We start from the raw sequence: 21215 nt of genomic DNA, 5'->3' as shown, positions 1-21215 counted from the left end.
TTGATTGCCTTTTCCAGTGTCTAGCTAACTCAGTTCCCTCTGCCCAAAATGGATTATTACTCTCCTTAAAAAAAAAAAAATTCTTCCCTCATGGTAAAGTGAACAGCAGAAAAAGTAACAGAAAGTTTCTCCCATGGAAGCAGGAAGCTTTAGTACATTTAATACATAATTGTATCAAGGAGAAATGGCCTTGTGTTTAAGAGCAGAAATACATACAGCATTTTGTCCTTCACTTCGTTTTGGTTTTGTTTTTTTTTTTTTTCTTTTAAGCAAATGTTTTTAGTGAATCCATGGCAGGCTGTCACCGCAGGCTTGGAGATGAAGCCGGTTTTGATTCAACCAAGGTTAGGACCAAAGGATCTGGAAAAATGATTCTGGCTGTCTAAACAACACCATGTACGTTAAGATGAAGAGGCTGGAAGTCAGCTGTTAGGTCTAGCAGACAGGAGTGCGGGCACAACCTCCAGGTCCACTGACCTTCCTGGGGACACGCGGCATCATTAGAACCCACGAGGTGCTCCAGAAGGGTATCTGTGAACGGGGTTGTTTTCTATTTCCGCTTTCTTTGATGTTGCCTGGAGCCTAGTAATGATCCTTCTTGTCAACAGAGGCATTCCAGGTAAACTGATCCTTGTCACCTTCAGGTCGGTGAGTCCTGTATCTCAGACAGACTCTCTCCATCCTCCTGTACAAGATGAGGACTTCAAACTTAGGCACATGCTGGAGCCTTCTCTCAGTCCTCACAGCAACCAGCATGTTCCCCAAGACTGTTCTCAGTCCCCACCTTGTCCCCATGTCTGCCTTTTCCACCCCAAACAGATCCTACAGCTGAGGCTCTGTGAAGTCAGACTCTCCCCAGATTTTGACCACAGCACGAAACTGTGCCTTATGAGGTGTTGATGGCATAAAGGAAACCTTGTTCTAATCAATTGTGAGTCTTGAGAACCAGTTTGAAATCACCCGTGAGCCAGAGGAGCATGGAACAAGTCATCACAGACCCCACACATTCATCCCACGACCACTGTCCTGATGAGAAATGACCAGAAGGGGTGAGAGAGGGAGACAGTGGGCTGCAGGAAGGCCCTCAGAAAGGCAGCCGTGCTGGGGGACGTCCGTAAATATGTGAGTGAGAACAACAATGAATAGTGCTCTGTTTTTTTCACGTGGGCGGGTAAGAGTGAAAGCTTTGGGGTCAGAGAGACTCTTGTTTCGAGCCCCTTGCTTCAGTAAGTGGCTCAACCGCTCTGTTCCTCACTTCCCTCGCCCCTAAAATAAGGGAAGTTGCACCCACTTTATCAAGTTTGAAGGTCGAAGGGAGGTGATAAATGAAAGCATCTGACTTGGTGTCTGGCCTAGTCTGGGCTCAGTAACCTTGTCAGTTGGTGATTGGCGTCCAGTTGTGGTGGAGGTGGGATCACCATCCTAAATGGCCCCACAAATGGTGGGGAAATGACAGTCTGAGGGGACTTGGCCTTTTCCAGCTCCTGGATAACCTCCACCCCTTTCTTCACAAAGCATTGCCTTCCATCCTGGCTTCTCGGGTGACTGGCACCCGGGGCTCCGTAGATCCCTCCTGAGTGAATGCAGGACTTGAGAGTAGTGGGGAATTCAGTCATTGGGAAAACTTAGAAAAGGAATCTGGGTCATCAATTTGAAAAGAACTGGGGAGGAGGGTCTAGCTCAGTGGTAGAGCACATGCTTAGTATGCACGAGGTCCTGGGTTCAATCCCCAGTACCTCTCCTCAAAAAAAAAAAAAAAAAAAAAAAAAACAGTTAAAAAATACTTAGAACTGGGGATCAGAAAGCCTGGGTTCTGAGTTTGCCTCTTCTCTGTACCGACTGGGTGATCTTTGATGCCTCTTTCAAGATGGCGGAGCTCCGACTTCCTCATCTGTAAAATGCAGAAGGTTGCTGCGGGGGGGGGACGTGAGATGTAGTGTGTGAAATTATGTGTAAACTCCTAGGATCTTGCAGTGATTTCTGTTGTGAATCACACAGGCTGAGCAAGCAGGGGCGTGTGTGAGTGTGTAAGTGCACACGCAAATACACTTCTTATTACACGCACACGACTGTCTTGCACTGAACCACCCTTAGGTTAGGAGCTTTAGTCCTCCTTTCTTCCACACCTGCTGAAAGACACTGCCAACAACTTCCCAAGGCTTATTACCAGATGCCCTTAATGGTACAGCGCTATCCAGAGATGACCCCGTGCTGTCCTTTCCTCACCGTCCGTAAAGAACCAAGCACGCTATGATGATCACAACTCCAGTACGTGAGACAGTCAGGTTCACTGGCGCTCTGCTCGCTTCTAAAGCAAATGTTAGAATAACCCAGGGCCAAATTTGGCAACTAGGAAGTTTTAATGACTTCCTGTTGGCTGGTCTACAGGGATTCAGCTCTGCCATTGCTGGGTACCTCTTCGGATGCCTAATCCACGTGCTTCAAAGTGGAAGCAGACGAATGTTTGTTTAGAGTCTTAATCTGTATAAACTATCATATCGGTCTACTGTTAGGTTAGATGGCATGGGAGAGCTGGCTTAGTCATTTTCATACAGACATCCAGCTGGAAATCTAAGGAGGTTGTAACTTTTTTAAAACATTGAAGTATAGTCTATTTACAATGTTGTGTTAGGTTTCTGGTGTAGAGCATAGTGATTTGGTTATATGTGTGTCTGTATGTATATATATGTGTGTGTGTGTGTGTGTGTGTGTGTGTGTATATATATATATTCCTTTTCATATTCTTTTTCATTATAGGTTATTACAAGATACTGAGTATAGTTCCCTGTGCTACACAGTAGGACCTTGTTATTTATCTATTTTATATGCACATCTGCAAATCCCAAACCCCCAGTTTTTATCCCTCCCCCTGACTTTCCCCTTTGGTAACTATGAGTTTGTTTTCTACGTCTGTGAGTCTGGCGCTGTTATTTTTGAAGCAGAAGCAGGAATGTGCCGTAATTACCAGTATTGCTCCTTCTGATCTGTTTGCATTCAAGACTCACCTCCACCCTCCACTACCCACCTGAACTCCCTCTGGCAAGCCCACTACCTCCAGCCTTAGTTTCCTCATCTGTATAATGGTGATAATGCTAGCACCTATGGAAGAAGGTTGTTATGAGCCTCAACTGAGACACACGTCAGTAAAGAAGCTAGCACAGTGTCTGGAGGTTGCAAATGTTGGTGGGTTGTTGTCCTAAATATTTTCATTAATAAAGCAGCAGCAACTTGCTTAATTTTTTTTTTTCAAGCCTTCCAAACAGAACTAAACACTGTGGGTATCCAGCAGCTCCTTTAGTTCAACTGAAGCAGGAGCTGAATGTTTAAAAGGCTGTTTTTAAGTGTTGGTAAAAGTTTAAAAAGGGAAAGAAAAAAACATGCTCTAACATGGATGGGTTTTTTGTAGACAGACACAATGCAGTAAATCCCGAAGAAATTCAGTTCCCCCTTGACTGAGTCAGGCCAGCCAAGGATGGAATTATACATCTGAAATCAACAAATTGGATTTGGTCCTTTTGCGGGCTCAGCAGTTGCTCCCTGACTGGTTCCTCACAAGATCAGAGGTAGTCCCGACCAACTTCCAGATTCCATCAGCTAACATGCTGTATCTGTACAGAACAGTTTCCCCCTTGTTTAGGTTCTAAATGAATGATATTTGCTTCCAAAGTTACCATAGCTGCTAAACTCACGCTGACTATAAAATCTCTCCCTCCAAGATACAACATCTATATGTAGCTGCTGCCTAGAAGAGCCTTTCTAGTACAGTGTATATATTTAGCAGTATATACCACTGCATAGCATTCAAGATGCTCAGTGCTGTGAATGATTATGCTCAGACTATTTTGTGCTGACATGCTCTTCCTTTATAAACGGTCCCTACTCCTTTCCACGGAAGAGGCACCAGCCTAGAGCTTCACTTCCATTTCCTCTCTTGCTCCTGATTTTACCCCATGTGGCTCGAGGGCTCGATACGAAGCTATAGATCATTGGCATTAATAAGCACAGCAGATTTGTTAGTGGTTTTGTTTTTTTTTTGTCTTGTGCCGAGGAGCACTATTAACGTTTACTGTAAATCAATACAGTAAGTTAGCAACGAGGAAAATGTTGATATGCAGCTGTTTGTGTAGAAGAAAATTATTTTATTCTCCCTCTCCCTGCTGCTCTCACTGGAGACAAAAATCGCGGACCAAGGAAGTCTGTGCGTGTTAGCTGAGGAAGCTGGCGTGTTGGAAGCATCGCTGATCCTGACACCCGGGAAGCAAGTGTGCATATTTCTAAATAGTAGCAACAGATGACACGGCCCTGCCTGTTATTTTTGTTTTACATATTGTTTAAGAAAGTCTTTCCAATCTTTGTCTTCAAATAAAGATCCACTCCTGGGTATTTATCCAAAGAAAACAAAATAGCCACTAAGTAGAAAAGATACATGCATCCCATGTTCATTGCGTCATTATTTACAACAGCCCAGATACGGAAGCAGCCTAAGTGCCCACCAGTAGATGAAAGGATGAAGAAGATGTGGTGTATATATACGGTGGAATGTTAGCCACAAAAAGGAATGAAATCTTGCCATTTTTGACAACACGGATGCACCTAGTGTGCATTATGCTTAGTGCAATGAGTCAGACAGAGAAAGACAAATACTGTATGACTTCACTCGTATGTGGAATCTAAAAAACAAAACAAATGATCAAGTGTAACAAAACAGAAACAATTATAGATACAGAGAACAAACAGGTGATTGCCAGAAGGGAAGAGGGTGGGGAGAGGAGAGAAATAGTTGAGGGTGATTAAGAGAAACACTCAGTTGCAGAGTAAGTGAGGAATGGGTATGAAATGTACAGTGTGGGGAATATAGTCAATGCCTATGTCATGTCTTTGTATGGTAACATCATAACTAGACTTACCACGATGGTCATCTTGGAATATATAGAAATATTGAATCACTATGTTGTGCAATGGAAACTAACCTAGCGTTGTAGGTCAATTATACTTCAAAAACAAACAAAATCATAGAAGAAAAGATCAGATTGGGGGTTTCCAGTAGGGGGAGGGGGAATTGGATGAAGACATTCAAAAGTTACAAATTTCCAGTTGTAAGATAAATACGTACGAGGGATGTGTTGTACAACACGAAAAACATAACACGTATGTTATATATGGAAGTTGTTAAGAGAGTGAAAAGGTAAAGACCCAAAGCTACGACGAGGCCCTGCAGTGAAGGCCCCTGGCCTCTTCTCCCATCTCATCCTTCATCACTCATCCCTTTTCCTGCCATCTTCCAGCCCCCAAGCTATCTTTCATCTTCTCCCATATGCTATGCTGCTTGTCTCTGCAGGATCTTGGTACGTGCTTTTTTATACCTATTTTTAACAGCTTTTTGAAATATAATTCACATACAGTACTATTCATTCATTTTAAATGTACTATTGGATGGCTTTTAATATATTCACAGGGTGTGCACCCGTCACCACAGTCAATTCTGGAACATTTGCGTTACCCCAGAAGGAAATCCTGTACCACTTAGCCATCATCCCCAATCCACCCCCACCAGCACCAGGCAAACACTAACCTACTTTTTGTCTCCATAAATGTGCCTATTCTGAACATCGCATATACATAGACTCACACAATGTGTGGCCCTTTGTGATGAGCTGCTTTCACTTAGCGTCACATTTTCAACACTCATCCATGCTGTAACATGATCCAGCACTTCATTCCTTCTTATTGACGAATAATATTCCATCCCCTGGATATACCACGTCTCATGTGTCCGTTCATCAGCTGACAGACGTTTGGGTTGCTTCCACTTTTTGGGTTCTGATGAGTAACCCTTGATGTGAACAATCTTGTGCAAGCTTTTATGCAGTCAAATGTTATCTTTTCTCTTGGACACGCATCTATAATTAGAGTCGGTGGATCGTATGATAACTCTATGTTTAACTATTTGAAGAATGGCCAGGCTCTTTTCCAAAGTAGCTGTACCCATTGTATGTTTCCACCAACAATATATGAAAGTTCCCATTTTTCTCATTGAAACTTACTGTTCCAGTTTCATTTTGTTAGTCCAGTCTAATCTCACTAACTCTTGTTATTCCAGTCTTATAATCCTTCTGATTCTAGCCATCCTAGTGGCTACAAAATCATTTTTCATTGTGCTTTTTTTCATAACTGCTGATCTGGATAATTTCTACCCATGTTTAAGCGGCAGCTTAAAAATGACTTCCATGAGGAATCTTACCTTGACCACCCCACCCCCAGACTAGCCTGAGGCTCCTCCTAGAAAACCTCTTTTCCCTCTAACCTTTAAGTTCATTATGGGCAGAGATCAGCACCTCTATCTTTGTTCCCCACTTTACCCCCAGAATCTAGTCACTGTGTGAATGACAGAGCTTCTTGTTAAAAATGTGTTGAACAGATGACACATTGTAAGTGAGACCAAAAAAAAGGTACATTATTTGAAAATAACTTTAGAATATCAAAATAATTGGCATGATTACCTTTTAAATCTATTTCATTTTTCAGCATGCCCACAGACCAACCTATTAAAAAATATTGTAATATCTCTGGCAATGGGACGAGAGGATCTCTACAGTATAATCATGATGAATGCCCCCTATTTTCCTGAATTTTACTGAAACTGTACACTTTTCTGGTTGACAAGAAACAGGAGGAGGCTCAGTATACACAAGCAAAATCAGGTGGACTATGTAAACAGCGTTCTCAAGTCAAGCAGTAATTTTAAAAGAATAGGTTTCTGAGAAGGAAGGAACTTACTTACAGGGCTGCTGTGAGCATTAAATAAAACAATGTCTGGCACATAAATGCACCAATATGTCAGTTGCAATTGGCATTACTGTTTTACCGTTTTGTTATTACCTAAATTGTGAGAGAATGTGCCCCACAAATCCGTTTTAAAGGAATCAAGTTTTGCTTAGTAAGAGAAATACTTCTTAAGCATAAGTTGGGACTTTATCAGGTTCATCAAAGGCTTTGTCATCATTATTACTTTTGTAGGTAATTTTCCAGGTGGCCCTTTACTGGTATCGCTAAACCTTATTCATGTCTATTTCCGCATGCCTCCCTAATACTCAAGGAATAATTTAGTCATCTCTGAAGAAGCAGAATTTTGGCTTGTGTGTTGAATTACAGATCACCACCCAGTTCACAGTGTGAGCTATCATACTGGGTATAACACATTTTCCTTAGACGTTATTTATTGAGCAGGAAATATTGCCCTCCAAAGTCTTAACTTGTTTTCTATTAAGTAATACATTGAACCTCAGTGCTGTCCTGATAGAATTTATCCTCTAAAATAGAAATTCTAAAATCTCAATCAGGTTAGGGTTTATCAGTCATCTTTTACAGAATCAAGAGTGTTTGTACACTTATCCAGGTCCTATTTACTGAGTGCCTGACAAGTGTCAGGCGTGCTGGATATACAGAGAAGAAGAAACTCAAGATTCCAAGTGAAGTGGAGGTAGAAAAAAAAACTAATTAAATACATTACTAAGGATGTGTGGCTGGTGATGAGAGCTGTGAGTGACGGTGAGCAGGGATGATGAGGTAGAAATGTCTAAGGGAAAGGAGCTATTTTAGATTAACAGTCAGGGAAAGTCTCTTCCAGGAGATGACGTTTGAGCTGTCACCTGAAGGCCACGAAGGAGCCAGTCATGGGCGATGTCAGGAGACAGTGACTAAGGAAAAGGGAACAGCCAGTGAAAAGGCCCTGAGCCAGGACCTCGTAGGAGACCTGATGGGTCACGTTTAGGAGTCAGGATCTGAGTCCAAGTATGATGAGAAAGCACTGGAGAATTTAAGCGGAAAGATGTGGTCTAATCCTCCATCATTTCAGGTTCCCTTTCCCCTTCTGCCCTCTCTCTAAAGTGACTAGCTGTGGTGGAACCCAGTGGAATGATGTGTAATTGCAGTGTCCCCGTCCACGACACCAACTCCAATCCCTGTAATTTCGCTTAATGAGCTTGTCCCAGAGACACACCACAAAGGTCCCAAATCACATCTCACCTATGGCATCAAGTTTTCTCTCCGCAGCATTAAAGCGTCTCCTCTCTGGTACCTTAGGTTACACCAGGTGACGTTTGAGGTGCCCACCTGCGAGGGGAAGGAGCGGCAGAAGGTGGCCCTGATCGGCGACTCCTCGTCTTCGGCCGAGTTCTTCGTCACCGTCGCCGTCTTCGCCTTCCTCTACTCCTTGGCCGCCACTGTCGTTTACATTTTCTTCCAGAACAAGTATCGAGAAAACAACCGGGGTCCTCTCATTGTAAGTGGCTTGTTTTATTTACTTATTTATTTATATATTTTTTACTTTTCCTGTCCCATTTAATTTCATTTTCCAATGCTGGAAGGACGTTGGAGTTACCCAAGCCCTCAGGGCAGGTATGTTAAAGGCAATCACTTTTTTTTTTTTCCCATTCAAATCTCTTAAATCTAAAATGAAAACATGACGCCTGTCATTCTTTTGTGCCCCTGAGTGGGAGAAGTATTGTGAGAGTCTCTAGAAACGCCTCTGAAATAAATGGCTGGCAATCTCATGAGATCAAGGAAAGAGCCATGAGGCTTGCTGAAGATTTATTTATAATTCCAGTATTACGGAGTGAGTGGACCACTTTTTCTCCCTGGTTATTTAGACAATGTGGCTTTTGCTTATTTGAAATGTGTTATGCCTTTAGTATATGGTAGACTGGTCATCGAATGGTTTAGTTTGAAGATGGAGTTCTCTGTCTCTGAATCTCTCGCTCTCTCTCTGTCTCTTTTTACCACCAACCCACCCCTCTTTCTTTTTCTTTATTCAGTGGTTCAAGTACTTGCCTGGGTGAAATCAGTCTAGCCCAGCAGGTTCAAGGAGGGACACACACACCTAGGGGGACACGACGATTCTCAGAGGGGCACGTGGGAGCGGATAATTTTAAGGAAATTTTACATTTCTCAACCTTCACATGTACATTTGCCTAAAATTTGTCTTCCTGAGAATGCCCTGCTTCTGAAAGCATCTTGCTGCCTGCTTGATCACCTACACCCACGTTATAAAAGAAAAGCATCCTTCTTTTCCATCCCAAGTATCACTACTACACAGTACATTGCTAGGATGCAGAACCTTTGAAGGACTGGGAAAAAAAAGGACCACTTGAAATATGGGTGTTGACGTAAGTGAGTGATTCAAATGCCTCAGTAATGTTCCCTTTTGCACTGAAGGAGGTTTCCAATTTTTTCCATTCAATAAAATAGAAAATTCTAATCTTCTGGTCAGCTGATAGATCACTGACAAGTCACTTTTGATGACAGATCACTATGTGGTCTGAGACAAATTACTCAGAAGGAATTCAGAGAAATTAATGGCGTCACTGTAGCCAGACTTCATCCATTCTCATCTACTCATTTATGTGAGCAAGCCCTCTCAACACATGTATAAAACAAAAAATGGGAATAGAATTTATGCTGAATCATATCCTTTAGAAGTAAATAATATCTGTTCCTTGAAAATACATAAGGAAAGAAAAACAGTCCCATACATTTCTAATCAAATTTTTACTTTTTAAATGAATTATTAGCATTTATAATGCATTTATGTTGTTTTGGACAATTGGGTATTAATAATATTTGTAATGATCACCTAACCCAAAAGAAATCTTTGATACTTAGATACTTAAAGCACTAGGGTCATAGGTAATTAAAAGGTAATTTAAATTTATGTGCGTATTTTTGTTGCAAAGAGTATAGTAAGGTGACCGATAAAATGTTTTCCAGTATAAAAAATTTTATATGAGGTTATAATTCAGTGAGGGAAGTATAATGGAAGTACAGGTTCAAAAGGAACATGTCAAGTTTTCAACTGTCAAAGGGGAATTCGGTTATTAATTTTTAAATAGATAATAGTGTCACTGATTCCATTGGATTCATCTAAAAATGGACACAATGGGGTATATTTTTAAATATCAATACTTGTGCTGGATTCTTTGCAACCATTTAGACCTTTAATAAAAACAAAGTTAGACAATGTCAGCTTTATACAAGTAGGAACAGTTGTTCCAAAATTTTTTAGGGAGCATGTAAGGGAAATAAACTTTACAGATACCTAATCTAATCCATGTATTATAGAGACCAGAGCCTTAAAATAAACATGTTTTGAAGGGTAATGGGGAGAAATCCCTATTTGGCAGACTTCATGATTAAGTTCGAAGGGACTGGGAAAATGTAAGTTTTGTAGCACATCCGTATGTTATGGTGGAAAAGAGGAAATCAGCAGAACTTGAACCTTGGGACAGATGTCTTTTTTGTTTCCTTCTTCCCAATTGGAGCGTCTAGTCTTAATGGCTTTAAAATATGTTTGACAGAGTCACCTACCTTGGGCTCGTCCCTCCCGTGATGTGCAGATAGATACACCAGAGATAGATAGATAGATAGATAGATAGATAGATAGATAGATAGATAGATAAAACCAACATGTGTGCATTCATTCCTGGAGACACAGAGACACTCTCATGAAATTCCAAAGTCTGAGAAGACACTCTGACTTCCAGAGAGAAGAGGTTGGTACACCTTATTTGCCCATAAAGTGGGAAAAGATCTATTTTGTTCTGCAAAACTACCTTCTCCTTCATACGAAGCACTCCTGTGAAGCCGTGCTGTTTCATCTCTGTGTAAATAGTCTTTCCCATCTAGCAGGATGTAATGAAATCCTGAACTGTGTACTACACTGGGTAGGTTTTGTTTTATTACATTGTGGAAGAAGGGGAGGGGTGGGGGAGATAATTTCAGTAATAAAAAAGAGAAGGCTCCTAGGTGAAACTTCGGTGATATTAAAAAACTGACGTGCTCATTACTTAGCAGATGGAAGTTAATTTCAAGGTGAGCCCGGATCCTAAGAGTCACAGAGCAGAATGGATGTAGAGGGTCAGCGCGAAGCTATCTATGATGGCGGCAGAGGGCAAACCTCACCAGCTCTAATCCCACCATGACGGGGCGGGGACTGGGGAAGGAGGGGTGGCGTCTTAGACCCACCCTTAATTGTGAGTTAGCAGGTTAAAGCAAATAGACCATGTGAGCAAGGTCTCAAGAAGGTGGTTCGTACCTAAAACAATTCCACACACTGTGTCAACCATCATCGTATGTTTTTTTTGTTCAGAAAGATGACTCCTGATCATTACTTGTTCTCTCTGTTCTTGTTACCAACTATCCCTCTGCTGTTGCTTTGTTTTTAGGAAGACACACATTCTCCCCTTTATTCTGTAGCTCAGGATTGCTCTCTCATCCTCTGGGACATGACATTGCACGTCATGCATAAATAAGATCGATATGCAGGAGAGTGACAGGGATGGTAATGGCGTTGACAGTAATAACAACAATAACCCCCCTCTGATCTTGATTGAGTTTTTACTATGTGTCGAATTGATTTAATACAACAACCCTAGCTTATGTGACTGTTCACATTTAGAGACGAGGAAGGGGAGGCTCGGAGGAATTATCCAACTCTCCCAGATCACATCACTAATAGTCAGAGGGTAGAGTTGGAACCTAGGTCTCTCCAGATCTAGGGCCCAAGGTTATAACCACCATGCACGATGGTCCAAAATCCTGATCGGCCGTGGGCGGCAAATGCACAGGGGCATAAGGGGGTAAGACGAATTGGCTTATACACCTAGACAGCTCCTATTGTTTTCTTGCTCTGGATATAAAAAAACCAAACCCTAGAACCCTAGACTTTTCTGCTGGTTTGACTGTTGGATAGATTGTTCTTGTTTTTTGGTTTTTGGTTTTTTTGTGTTTTTGAATTTGCCTTCAGAATCCATTTGGAGTTAGAGAATGGGTGCCGGGAACCTTTGATGCTGGAGGAACTAGAGAATCCTGCTGTTTATCTCTATTGTGCATGGAGGGTGTCAGGGACAGAATACAAGCTTTACAAATGCCCAAGATCAATGGCTGTTACGAATCAGAGCTCACCAGGACTGAGTCCCATACACTTGCAAGCAGTTGTGAGCAATTTCAGGCCGACTGGAGCCAAGTGTATCAATGTCCGTTTTTTAAGATACCTTTCTCTACCGAATATGCTTGACAAGATTGCACACCTTTAAGTAAAAACGAGAAGCTGAATGTCTTTCGAAGTCACGTAATGGTTAATGATGCTGAATGACCCAGTAGCGAGAAAATCAGGCCAAAAGAGTCAGCCAGCTACTGTACGTCTCTGCAGTAAGTGCCTTCTTGTGCCGATGAATAAATATCACTCTCAGAAAGCAGGAACGGCCACCTGAATGGCGCGTGATTGTGGAACTGAAATGTCACATCTGGTTATATCATTTTGTCATGTTCCTTAGAATACAGTTTTAAAGCCAGTCTCCTGCCTAGATTCCTGAGACAGGATGTTCTGAACCATTTTCAGATCTCATGTCAAACAGTGACAATGTGAGGCTTTAGGGGTTTTTTTTTTATATTAATGTAAAGTAGGTTAAAAAAATAACTTACCTTACAGGGCTGACAAAGCGCTCTAAGAATGAGTAGCTGATACACACCATCCCATGTTTTGGTGAACCCTTGTCACGAGAGATTTGGTTTCCAGTAAGTACTCTAAATGTTAAGGAGCATCAATATGCACCTTAAGATTTTATAGGAAAGGAAGGAGCCGTGTTGTTCAAACTCCCTTGCTCCCAGAAAGGAGACCAGGTTGACCGAAGGTGGTTTATGAGACTAGAAGCGTTTACCCATCGCAGGCACGTGGTGGTCCCATGACTCACATTTGTTTTATGCCCAGTGCATTCCAAATATTTTCCTGTTTCTCATCCAGCCTCACAGCAATCCTGAGAGGGAAGGAGAGCAATTGCAATCAGCCTCCTTCTACAGATTCACTTTAACTCCTTTTTATTGAATGCCAGGCATTGGAAAATGAGTCCCCGGGAGATCAGGAAACTTGCCTGTGGTCAGAGAAGTTAAAACGGCAGAACAAGGACTCAGGTTCTTGGGCCAGTGACCTTGAAGGTGGTGGCTAAACTACGGAGTCGTGGATTTTAATCGCCCTGTTTGACCTATTACTGAACAGTTGGGAACCTGTTACTGTATTTATAGAATGAAGCTGATAACAACACATGAGTCACAGGGCTGCTGTAAGAACAGGAGGAGTTAATCCCTCCCTGCAAAGCCCTTGGCACCGGGAGAGGCACTCCAGTGAGTGACCAGTGGAAGGTGTCTAATTGTAGCACTGTTATTAATCCATCGTTTTAATTATTCTCCTGCCCGTTTCATCCTGGCCCCACAGAGGGGAATTGCAGGCACCTTTCTTTAAGGGCCTGCAGCCCTCACCATCCTCCTTCCCTCCGGTCCCCCACCCCAGGCACTCTCTTCTCCCTCAAGCCCCACAAGGACCCAGCCTGACTCAGGACTACTCCTATGACCACAATGGTTAGATGAGCCTCGTGATTAACCTTTCTGTTCCTGGAACCGTACTCTGTTCCACGCCTGGGAGGTGGACTTGTAACTTCCAAACGAAAGAAGGCTCCTCGTTGTCAAGTACAGGCTGAGGCCATCACGGAGAGGAAAACAGGGGGCAGGCACAGAGCTGGATGCTGAGCGAACCCAACGCGGGCTCCTGCCTCTCGACTGCATCTTTCTCAGCTGTCTTCAGGGCCGGGGATCTCTGCAGTCCCTGAGCCCTTTAGAAGTTGCTGAGAAACCCCTCCCTCTCCTCTCCCTTCCTCTCGCCTCCCCTTCCCCTCCGTTTTTTTCCTCTCCCTTCTCTCCTTTCTTCCCTTCCTCGCCTCTCTCTCCTCTCCTCATGTTAGTTGCACTTCGTGTCTAAGTGTATTTCACTTAAACAGTTAGTGTCTTCAGTGGGCCAAGCAATGTGTGTATAGGGGGGTAATTAAAAGCATCCCGTCTGGTAAGGAAAATTATTTTAAAATTATGACTCTCCTTGGGATGACCTGCTAGAAGTTATGCAGATGGGCTTTGGCAGCCTGGAGGAGGAAGGGTACCTCTGCCTGGAAGCCAGGACACTCCCTCCCCAACCAGGGTGGACTCATATTAAAGACAACGCCAGAGGATCTGGTGGTTGGTGAGAGGAGGAGTGAAGGAGATTATTTTTTAAGTTCTGCCCCAAGCATAAAGTATCTGATACTGAAAGGATTAACATCATTTGAAGCCCCCAAAGTATGTCTCTTGTTACTGGTAGACACCGCTGTAGGAATGTGACACTCTGGCTTGTGGGGGGGGGGGGGTATGTATTTTTCACCTCCTCGCTCTCTGAACCAAGAAGTGTTGGCAATACAAAAGGGCGCAGACGTAACCTTAAGTGAACTGTTAATCTAAACTTCTACAGATTTTGCATCAACAAATACTTTTTTTTTTCCCCAGAATCAGCACCACAAGTAAATTAAACCCATTTAAAATGTCCCCAGCACACGGTCCACACATTTGATCAGATTTTACATCCTCAGCTCTTCTCCAGCGTTCTTACATTAGTGGATTCTTAATTACAATTTCGATGAGGGTTAATTCCCACCGTATTTGGTACTGTGTTTCTCCAATTAACCAGTGAAGTAAAGAGATGAGCTGTGGCCCAGTAGCTTTAATAAAGGCAGGGAACTGCTTATGAAATTAGTGTGATTTTTCAGGAGCCCAGGGCTCTTTCTGGCCCGTGTTGGAGCCGGTGCCTTCAGAGGCTAGCAGAGACCGTTTGCCCAAATCCCATCCTCTACTGTCAGGTCTCCTCTCATCCCAGGGAACACATCATTCAGTTAGAAAAATCAGGACCTAGTGGAAACTTGGCAAAGGCCCAAACATGTCTTTCCTGGGTGATTGTGTTTTTCCTTTAAAATAGCACGAAATGGCAAATGTGTCTGCTCCTTGGCCCAGGACACCTAGAGAAAACCACGCTCTCCTTCTCAGATAGACCAGGGGTTCTCAACTCGTGGGGGGACATCTGGCGATGTCTGGGGACGTTTTTGATTGTCACTGCTGGAGCGAGGAGTGGTACATTGCAGACAGCTCGTGGGTAGAGAACAAGGATGCTGCTAAGCCTTCCATAAGCACACTTGAGAATTATCTGGCTCAACATGGCAGTGGTGCTGAGGTTGGGAAACCCTGATTGACACCAACAACCAGCAGCTATTGAGCACCTACTGTGTGCCAGGCACTGTACAAGTACTTTTTTTTTATGAAGTTTGGTTGATCTACAATGTTGTGTTCATCATAAGTGTACAAGTACTTTTTACACGTCTTCTCTTTAAATCCTTAAGCTACTACCCCTTTGAGTTTGTTGTTTTAGTTCCCATTCTTGAGATGCAGAAAACTGAGGCTGAGGGAGGTTAAGAGATTTGCCCCGGAGGCACTTCGGGTCTGTCTGACCTCAGCTCCAAGGCTGCTTCCTTTTTTTCTGAAGTCTTCCCCATATAGAGGACTCCCTACCCCTCACTGTGTTCATGTCTCTTGGTCTGTGAAACTCACTGCTACCTCTTGGCTTCCCTCATGCCCCTGTCTTCTTGTGTTCCCTCTCTTAGCTACCACACACGTGCACACAAACACACACACACACACACACACACATAACCTGCACATCTTAGCTCCGTAGGCTTTTTCTCCAAAGCTCTGCCTTCCGATCTAGCTGATGTACTAGAGAGGAAAACGGTACCAACCCCAATTCTTTAACCAGTTTTCGACGATGCCGCTGAAAGAACTGTTGTATTTTCTGGGAGGACTTCGAGCACTTTTGCACTGCTCCTGACTCCATCTCTAATTGTGACATTTGAGCCAGTTTAAATGTTTCCAAGCAGCTCAGGGCACTAGTTTAAACTCAGGGCTGCTACACGTTGTTTCAGTAAGACTCGCAAAGGAAGAAAGAGGGCAAGGATGTTTCCCTATTCAGTTAATGCCTATTGACAGTTTAAAAAAATATATTTGTCTTATACTAGTTTCTCCTTTAGTGCCCCCAGATATTATTGGCTTTTAGTCTTTGTTTTTTCAATGAAACAAAAGTTCATGTAGTGTTTCCCTTTTGATTACAAGTCAAAGCTCTTCCTTGGATTCAAGAGTGATGATCATGGCTGTTTAAGTCCTGCTGGGTCCCAGGCCCTGTGCGAGGCACCAGAGCCACAGGGCAGGATGAGACCCAGCTCCTGGCCTCAAGCCACCTGCTTTATTCCTATTACCCTTGAGGGCAGGATCTGTCATTCAGAATTCAAGCTCTGTACCCAGACTTCCCGTGTCCAGATCTCCATCCCACCACCTGACATCCGTGTGACTTTAGACAGGTTATAGAAACTCTCTATGCTTGGATTTCTTCATCTGTGAAATAGAGATAGCAGAGCTGCCAGTCTGATTAAGTGACTTATCGCACACAAAGCAGTTAGAAGAAGAGCAGGTGCTCATTAATGCAAGCCATTATTTTCGTCATCTACCCTGGCGGCCATTCTGCGCTTTCTGTGTAGCTAGAGTTTATTAAATTTCAGTGGACTGACTGGCTGAAAATTAAGTGAATACGTACAGACTCCTCTGACTCTCATCTTGAGAAATGCTTCGGAAGGCTTCTTGTCGCACTGTTAACATCAACACTCTTTTGTATTAAATTTTTCGTTCGTTGAGCCTCCCAGTTCAGCATAAGCTGCTGTCATTACAGACAGATGTAGTCAGCCCGAAGGTGGGGTCACCCTGGCCCCATCACTCAGTTCCCCTCCCTTCGGCTCTCCCTTCGCCCTGACCCTGGCGCCCTGATCTCATATTTTTGTGAAAGAGGGGAAAGAACACAGGTCCATGAAATCAGCCAGGCTCCCGAGAACAAGGAGCCTGAATCCCTTATCAGCTGGAAAATCTGAAAATAGCAGGAGATTATGAAGAGCTCAATTGTGTAACAAGAAGAAACTTGGAAAATTTTGCTTGTTTGGGAGCATTCAACTGTGAAGCTGGGTTCAGACTTTTAGCCTCCTCCTATCATTTTTTTGCAAGTGGTGAAAATCACCCTCCTCACCCCACCCCACCCCCGTGATGGCAAAAATATCCTTACTATTTGCTAAGTTTATTTCTTTGATTCCAGAACAAGCAGACACTCAAAGACGCAGCTTTGAATCGACCAGGGCTCTGAGCAGTTCGAGACTGTCTTGTGCTTTATCCCCACAGTTCATTAAACTTTCAAATAATTGGCACCAAGTCCAGAGCTTGGATTTTTTTGCAGCCCTCTTAGCCCTTTCTCCCAGCTGGGCATCTTCATTTCCATTGCTTATTAGCAGGACTCTGATAATCAAAGCCACAGAGCCGCACGACGGAGGGCTTTCAGAAGTTGCCCTGGGAGCACAGAGAACGTGACTCCAGGTAAAGCTGGCTTGGGTCCCTTATGAGGGACGTGGTTAATTGAAAAATACCTGAGAGCTTGGCCAAGCTGTGGTCTCCCCTTCACTCAAATGCCTACTTATCTGAGACCTGTGACTTCAATCTGTCTCTGTGTTATTCTGAAATGTCTAACAAACATCTAATTGATTCATATACTGTCTTAAGAACAGCAAAGGCTGAATTGTGATGTGGTTCATCTATGGCCTAGTGGGTCCGCTACCCAACTGACTAGCCCCTCCTGTAGGCAGAGGAGTATGTAGCTATTGACAACCTAGAAATTACAGGACCAAAAATAAGACATTAACAGGGTGGAAAAAGAACGCAGAAAAAAACTGCAGTTTAGGCTCAGGGAAAGCCATTGTTTGAGCTGCCATTCACTCTCGATCGCTTTCTACAGGCCAGAAATTAAATAAGATAGAAATCTTGTTTAATTCTCCAAACACCTTGTAGGTGGGTATTATTGTGCCCATTTTACAGATGTTGGATCAGATTTACAGATGTTAAGTAACTTGTACCACGATGCACAGAGAGTAAGACTCCATAGACACGCGCTTCATCGTGGTACTGTGCGGCCAGACTATTTGTACCTGGAAATAGGAAAAATGAAGCTCCAACAATGTCTGTCCACCTCTTCAGCACCCAGAGTGTGCAAGACGTATGGGGGCTGCGGTAGGAGCATCAAATGCGTAAGTCCTCACCATGCTGGAGCTGACAGTCAGTAAGACAAGACAGAGACACGATAAAAGCACAGAGCAGTGTGTTTTATTACGACCAGTGATAAAGACATCATGTAGGAACCAACAGGAGAGAGCAAGTGCTAGTTATTGGCTTGAGTGGTCAAAGAAGGGTGATTGAGTCTGTGAGATTTGACAAAGCATAGAGACAGGATCCAATAGAGCTGGATGGAAGGGAGGGCTTTTTGACCACAGGGTGGCTTGAGCAATAACATAATAGTAGGCGATTTTTGTTAGCCTGGCAACTTCCTTTTTAGACTCATACAGTGCTGCCGAGCTATCAGTCATGGTGCCTCACCCGCTAACATCAGATGGTCAGGTAACTCCAGCCAGGCAGTCAGTCTCCTCTGGGATTTACCTATGGAGTGAAGGTCTTCCTCTGGAATTACTAGGCTAGGAAGATGTGAGTCTAGCTGAGAGGGGCCACACTGCCCACACTGCGGAAGGAGTCTATGAAAAATAAAGCTGAGCAGAGATAAGCAGATCCTAGATACAGAGAGAAAGAGACAGAGTGATTTGACTGGAGAAAACAAAAAATGAGCACCTGGATTTGGCCATACCTGAAGCCAGACACTCTAGATTTTCCAGTTTTGTGAGTTACTGAATTTCCCTTTGTGCTTGCTAGTTGGCTTTGGGTTTCTCACATTTGGCAAATGAAATAATCTTGACCTCTCCTTAATCTCTACCTCCTCTATAAAATAGTTATAAGAACCCATATATCAAAAGATAATTAGTAAGATTAAATAACACATGTCTAGTAGGATGGTTAGGTGCTAAGCACATAGTAGATGCTTAAAAATAGTTTATTTATTTTTTCTTAGGACTGAGAAAGAATAAGGTAGAATAACCCTGGTGGTACTTTAATATTCCTCATAATCTAAGTCTAATTCTTTCCCTTTGTAATGGCTGCCTAGTATTCCATTATCATCACCATAATATGAACTATTTAACCAATCTCTTTTTGTTGGAATTGGAAATTTTGCATGGCTTTGAATTTTTCTCTCTCTTAAGCAATGCTTTGATGATCAGCCTGGTCCTTCAATCTTGACACATATTTTAAACCAGGTGTTTAGGAGAAAAACCTCAGAAATTGATTGTTTTCCTGATTTTTACAGTAGAAGTTACTATTATAAGCCCTTATGAAGCATATCTTTAACACCTTACCTCTAATCTGAGTGAAAAATGTGGATTCCACCTTTTTTTTTGACTCTACGAAGCCCCTGCAATCTTCTGCTTTTGGAGAAGAGTTCTCCCAAAAAGATGTACAAAGGGGATGGTCTCTTCAGAGAGGGGAAAAAAATAAAACAACTTGTTCTCAGGAGGCTGCCACTGAAACATTTGTTTTGAAACTTGAGATACTAAGGGGACATCAGGAATTCAATTCAAGCCATGTCTGAGTATGCAGACGCTCAGGGTTTCATCACCAGGGAGAATCCCCTAGACGGGCATAAACCCGCACGGCAGCAGAAGCCCAGCCCCGGAGCCGGGCTCTGCGTGCCTTGAGTTTTGGCAGAATCCTTTCTCACTGAGATCCAGCAAGTCAGCTTCAACACCATTCACCGCACCCCTGACCACACACGGAAGGAGAAGATAAACATACAGAAGTTCCATGTGATGATTTTTTTAGAATAATGGAATGCTTTGTAAGTTTCTTCCTGGGGTGTCTCTAATGCCCGCAGTTCTGCACGGAGCCAGCCGGCAGATGGTCAGGAGGAAGGCGAACAGCAGGAGTCTTTGTCCAGCCCTGCCGGCTGCACTTGGCCTCCCGAGAGAGCTTCTGCATAACTCTGGTGGCTTCTTTCAAACTCCCAATTAAGCTGTATCCCACAGCCTTCCTTCCCCACCCTGCCCCTCCCCCCCCCTTTTTTCCCCCGCTCATTCTGTAAATTGTTGATTCAGGATTGAAAAAATACAAGACCAAACTATATGGAATTAATGCTCCTGGTTAAAAGATTCAGCTGCTGAAAACCTCATTCTGGGCTCTATGAAACCCTCATGCCTAAAAGGTTGGCGGGGTTGTAAGGAACAGGGTGGGTGAGGGGCCCTGCAAAGGAGAGAACTGATCCATGTTAGGTCATCTTTATGGAGACTCAGTGAAGTGGCCTCCTACCTCCTGTCTTCCGTTCTTCCAACCCTCATACTCACTCCAGATACAGCTGCATTTATGCCATGGGCCATCTCTGGCTTAGAGAAAGACTCTCCTCACTCCAGCATTCAAGCCCCTCTGTGTCATGACCCTGTCACCTGCTCTCCAGAGCCATCTCTTACCGTTCCCTGTGTCCCATGGGTTCACCACGCTGAACTCCTCACCACTCCCTAAACATGCTGTCTGCAGTCCCTTTCTGCATGAATTGAGCACCTGCCACCTGGGAGGGTCTCCTCTCCTCCCCCATCTCAGCCTATCAAAATCGGAGTCGTCCTCAAAGACCCATCTCCAGTGCCGTCTGTTCTATGAACTATTTCGTCATCATCCACATCCTTACTCCAGAAGGTACACGAGTTCTCCCTCCTCAAAACTCCGTACCTCGGTGTGGAAACTTCCTCTGTGTGAAAAACGTGAGTGCTCTGTTCTTCAGTTAGATGTGATTTTGTCTGATTGACCAGTAAACATCAGGCATCTGAAGGGCAAGGACTCTTTCTAACACGGCTATAGTTCCCTCGAGTTGGTATTCGGGTGAAATCCATGACCTCCCAAGTTGGCCATCAGGGATGGGGTCTGTTGTGCGCATTCACCCAACACCTGTTTGTTGAGGGTCCCTGCTGTGTGCCTGGAAATCAGGTTAGCGCCGGCTGCACACAGCAAATGTGTATTTCAAGAGAGACACAGGGAGATCTGCCAGACATAGAGAATATGCACCATCTAGAGAGGGGTCCAGAGAGACCGGAGGGATCTGCTGGGACCGCTTACACTTCAGGCATCAGAATTTTAAAAATCACAGTAAGCATCACTGTTGTTAAGACAGTCCCTCATCTCAGAAGAAACTGAGCTTGCTGTTTCAAAATGTTGACCCCTGGCTCTTCTCCAGTGCTGCCTACCACACGCATGCTACCGTGTAGGGGGAGTCTGCCCAGACAAAGGATCGTAAGGTATCTCTGTCCTGTACTTTGTTCTGATTAGACAGTTTGTAAAGGGGCAATGGAATCAAAGTACAGTAC

General features: G+C 43.6%; 1 protein-coding gene across 2 annotated transcripts in view; it reads left to right on the top strand.

The window, feature by feature from the left end:
- Positions 1 to 21215, top strand: part of SYNPR (synaptoporin) — a 273164-nt gene that overhangs the window by 222749 nt on the left and 29200 nt on the right. For both annotated transcript variants that reach the window (XM_032458139.1, XM_006178304.3), the window contains one exon: positions 8083 to 8281. In XM_032458139.1, coding sequence (XP_032314030.1) covers positions 8083 to 8281 — 199 coding nt within the window. The remainder of the gene's footprint in view (positions 1 to 8082; positions 8282 to 21215) is intronic.

The sequence above is a fragment of the Camelus ferus genome, chromosome 17 (assembly GCF_009834535.1).
Source record: "Camelus ferus isolate YT-003-E chromosome 17, BCGSAC_Cfer_1.0, whole genome shotgun sequence".
NCBI classification, from domain to species: Eukaryota; Metazoa; Chordata; class Mammalia; order Artiodactyla; family Camelidae; genus Camelus; species Camelus ferus.
The sequence above is the reverse complement of the archived record's forward strand: the minus strand, read 5'-3'. Positions and strand labels throughout refer to the sequence as shown.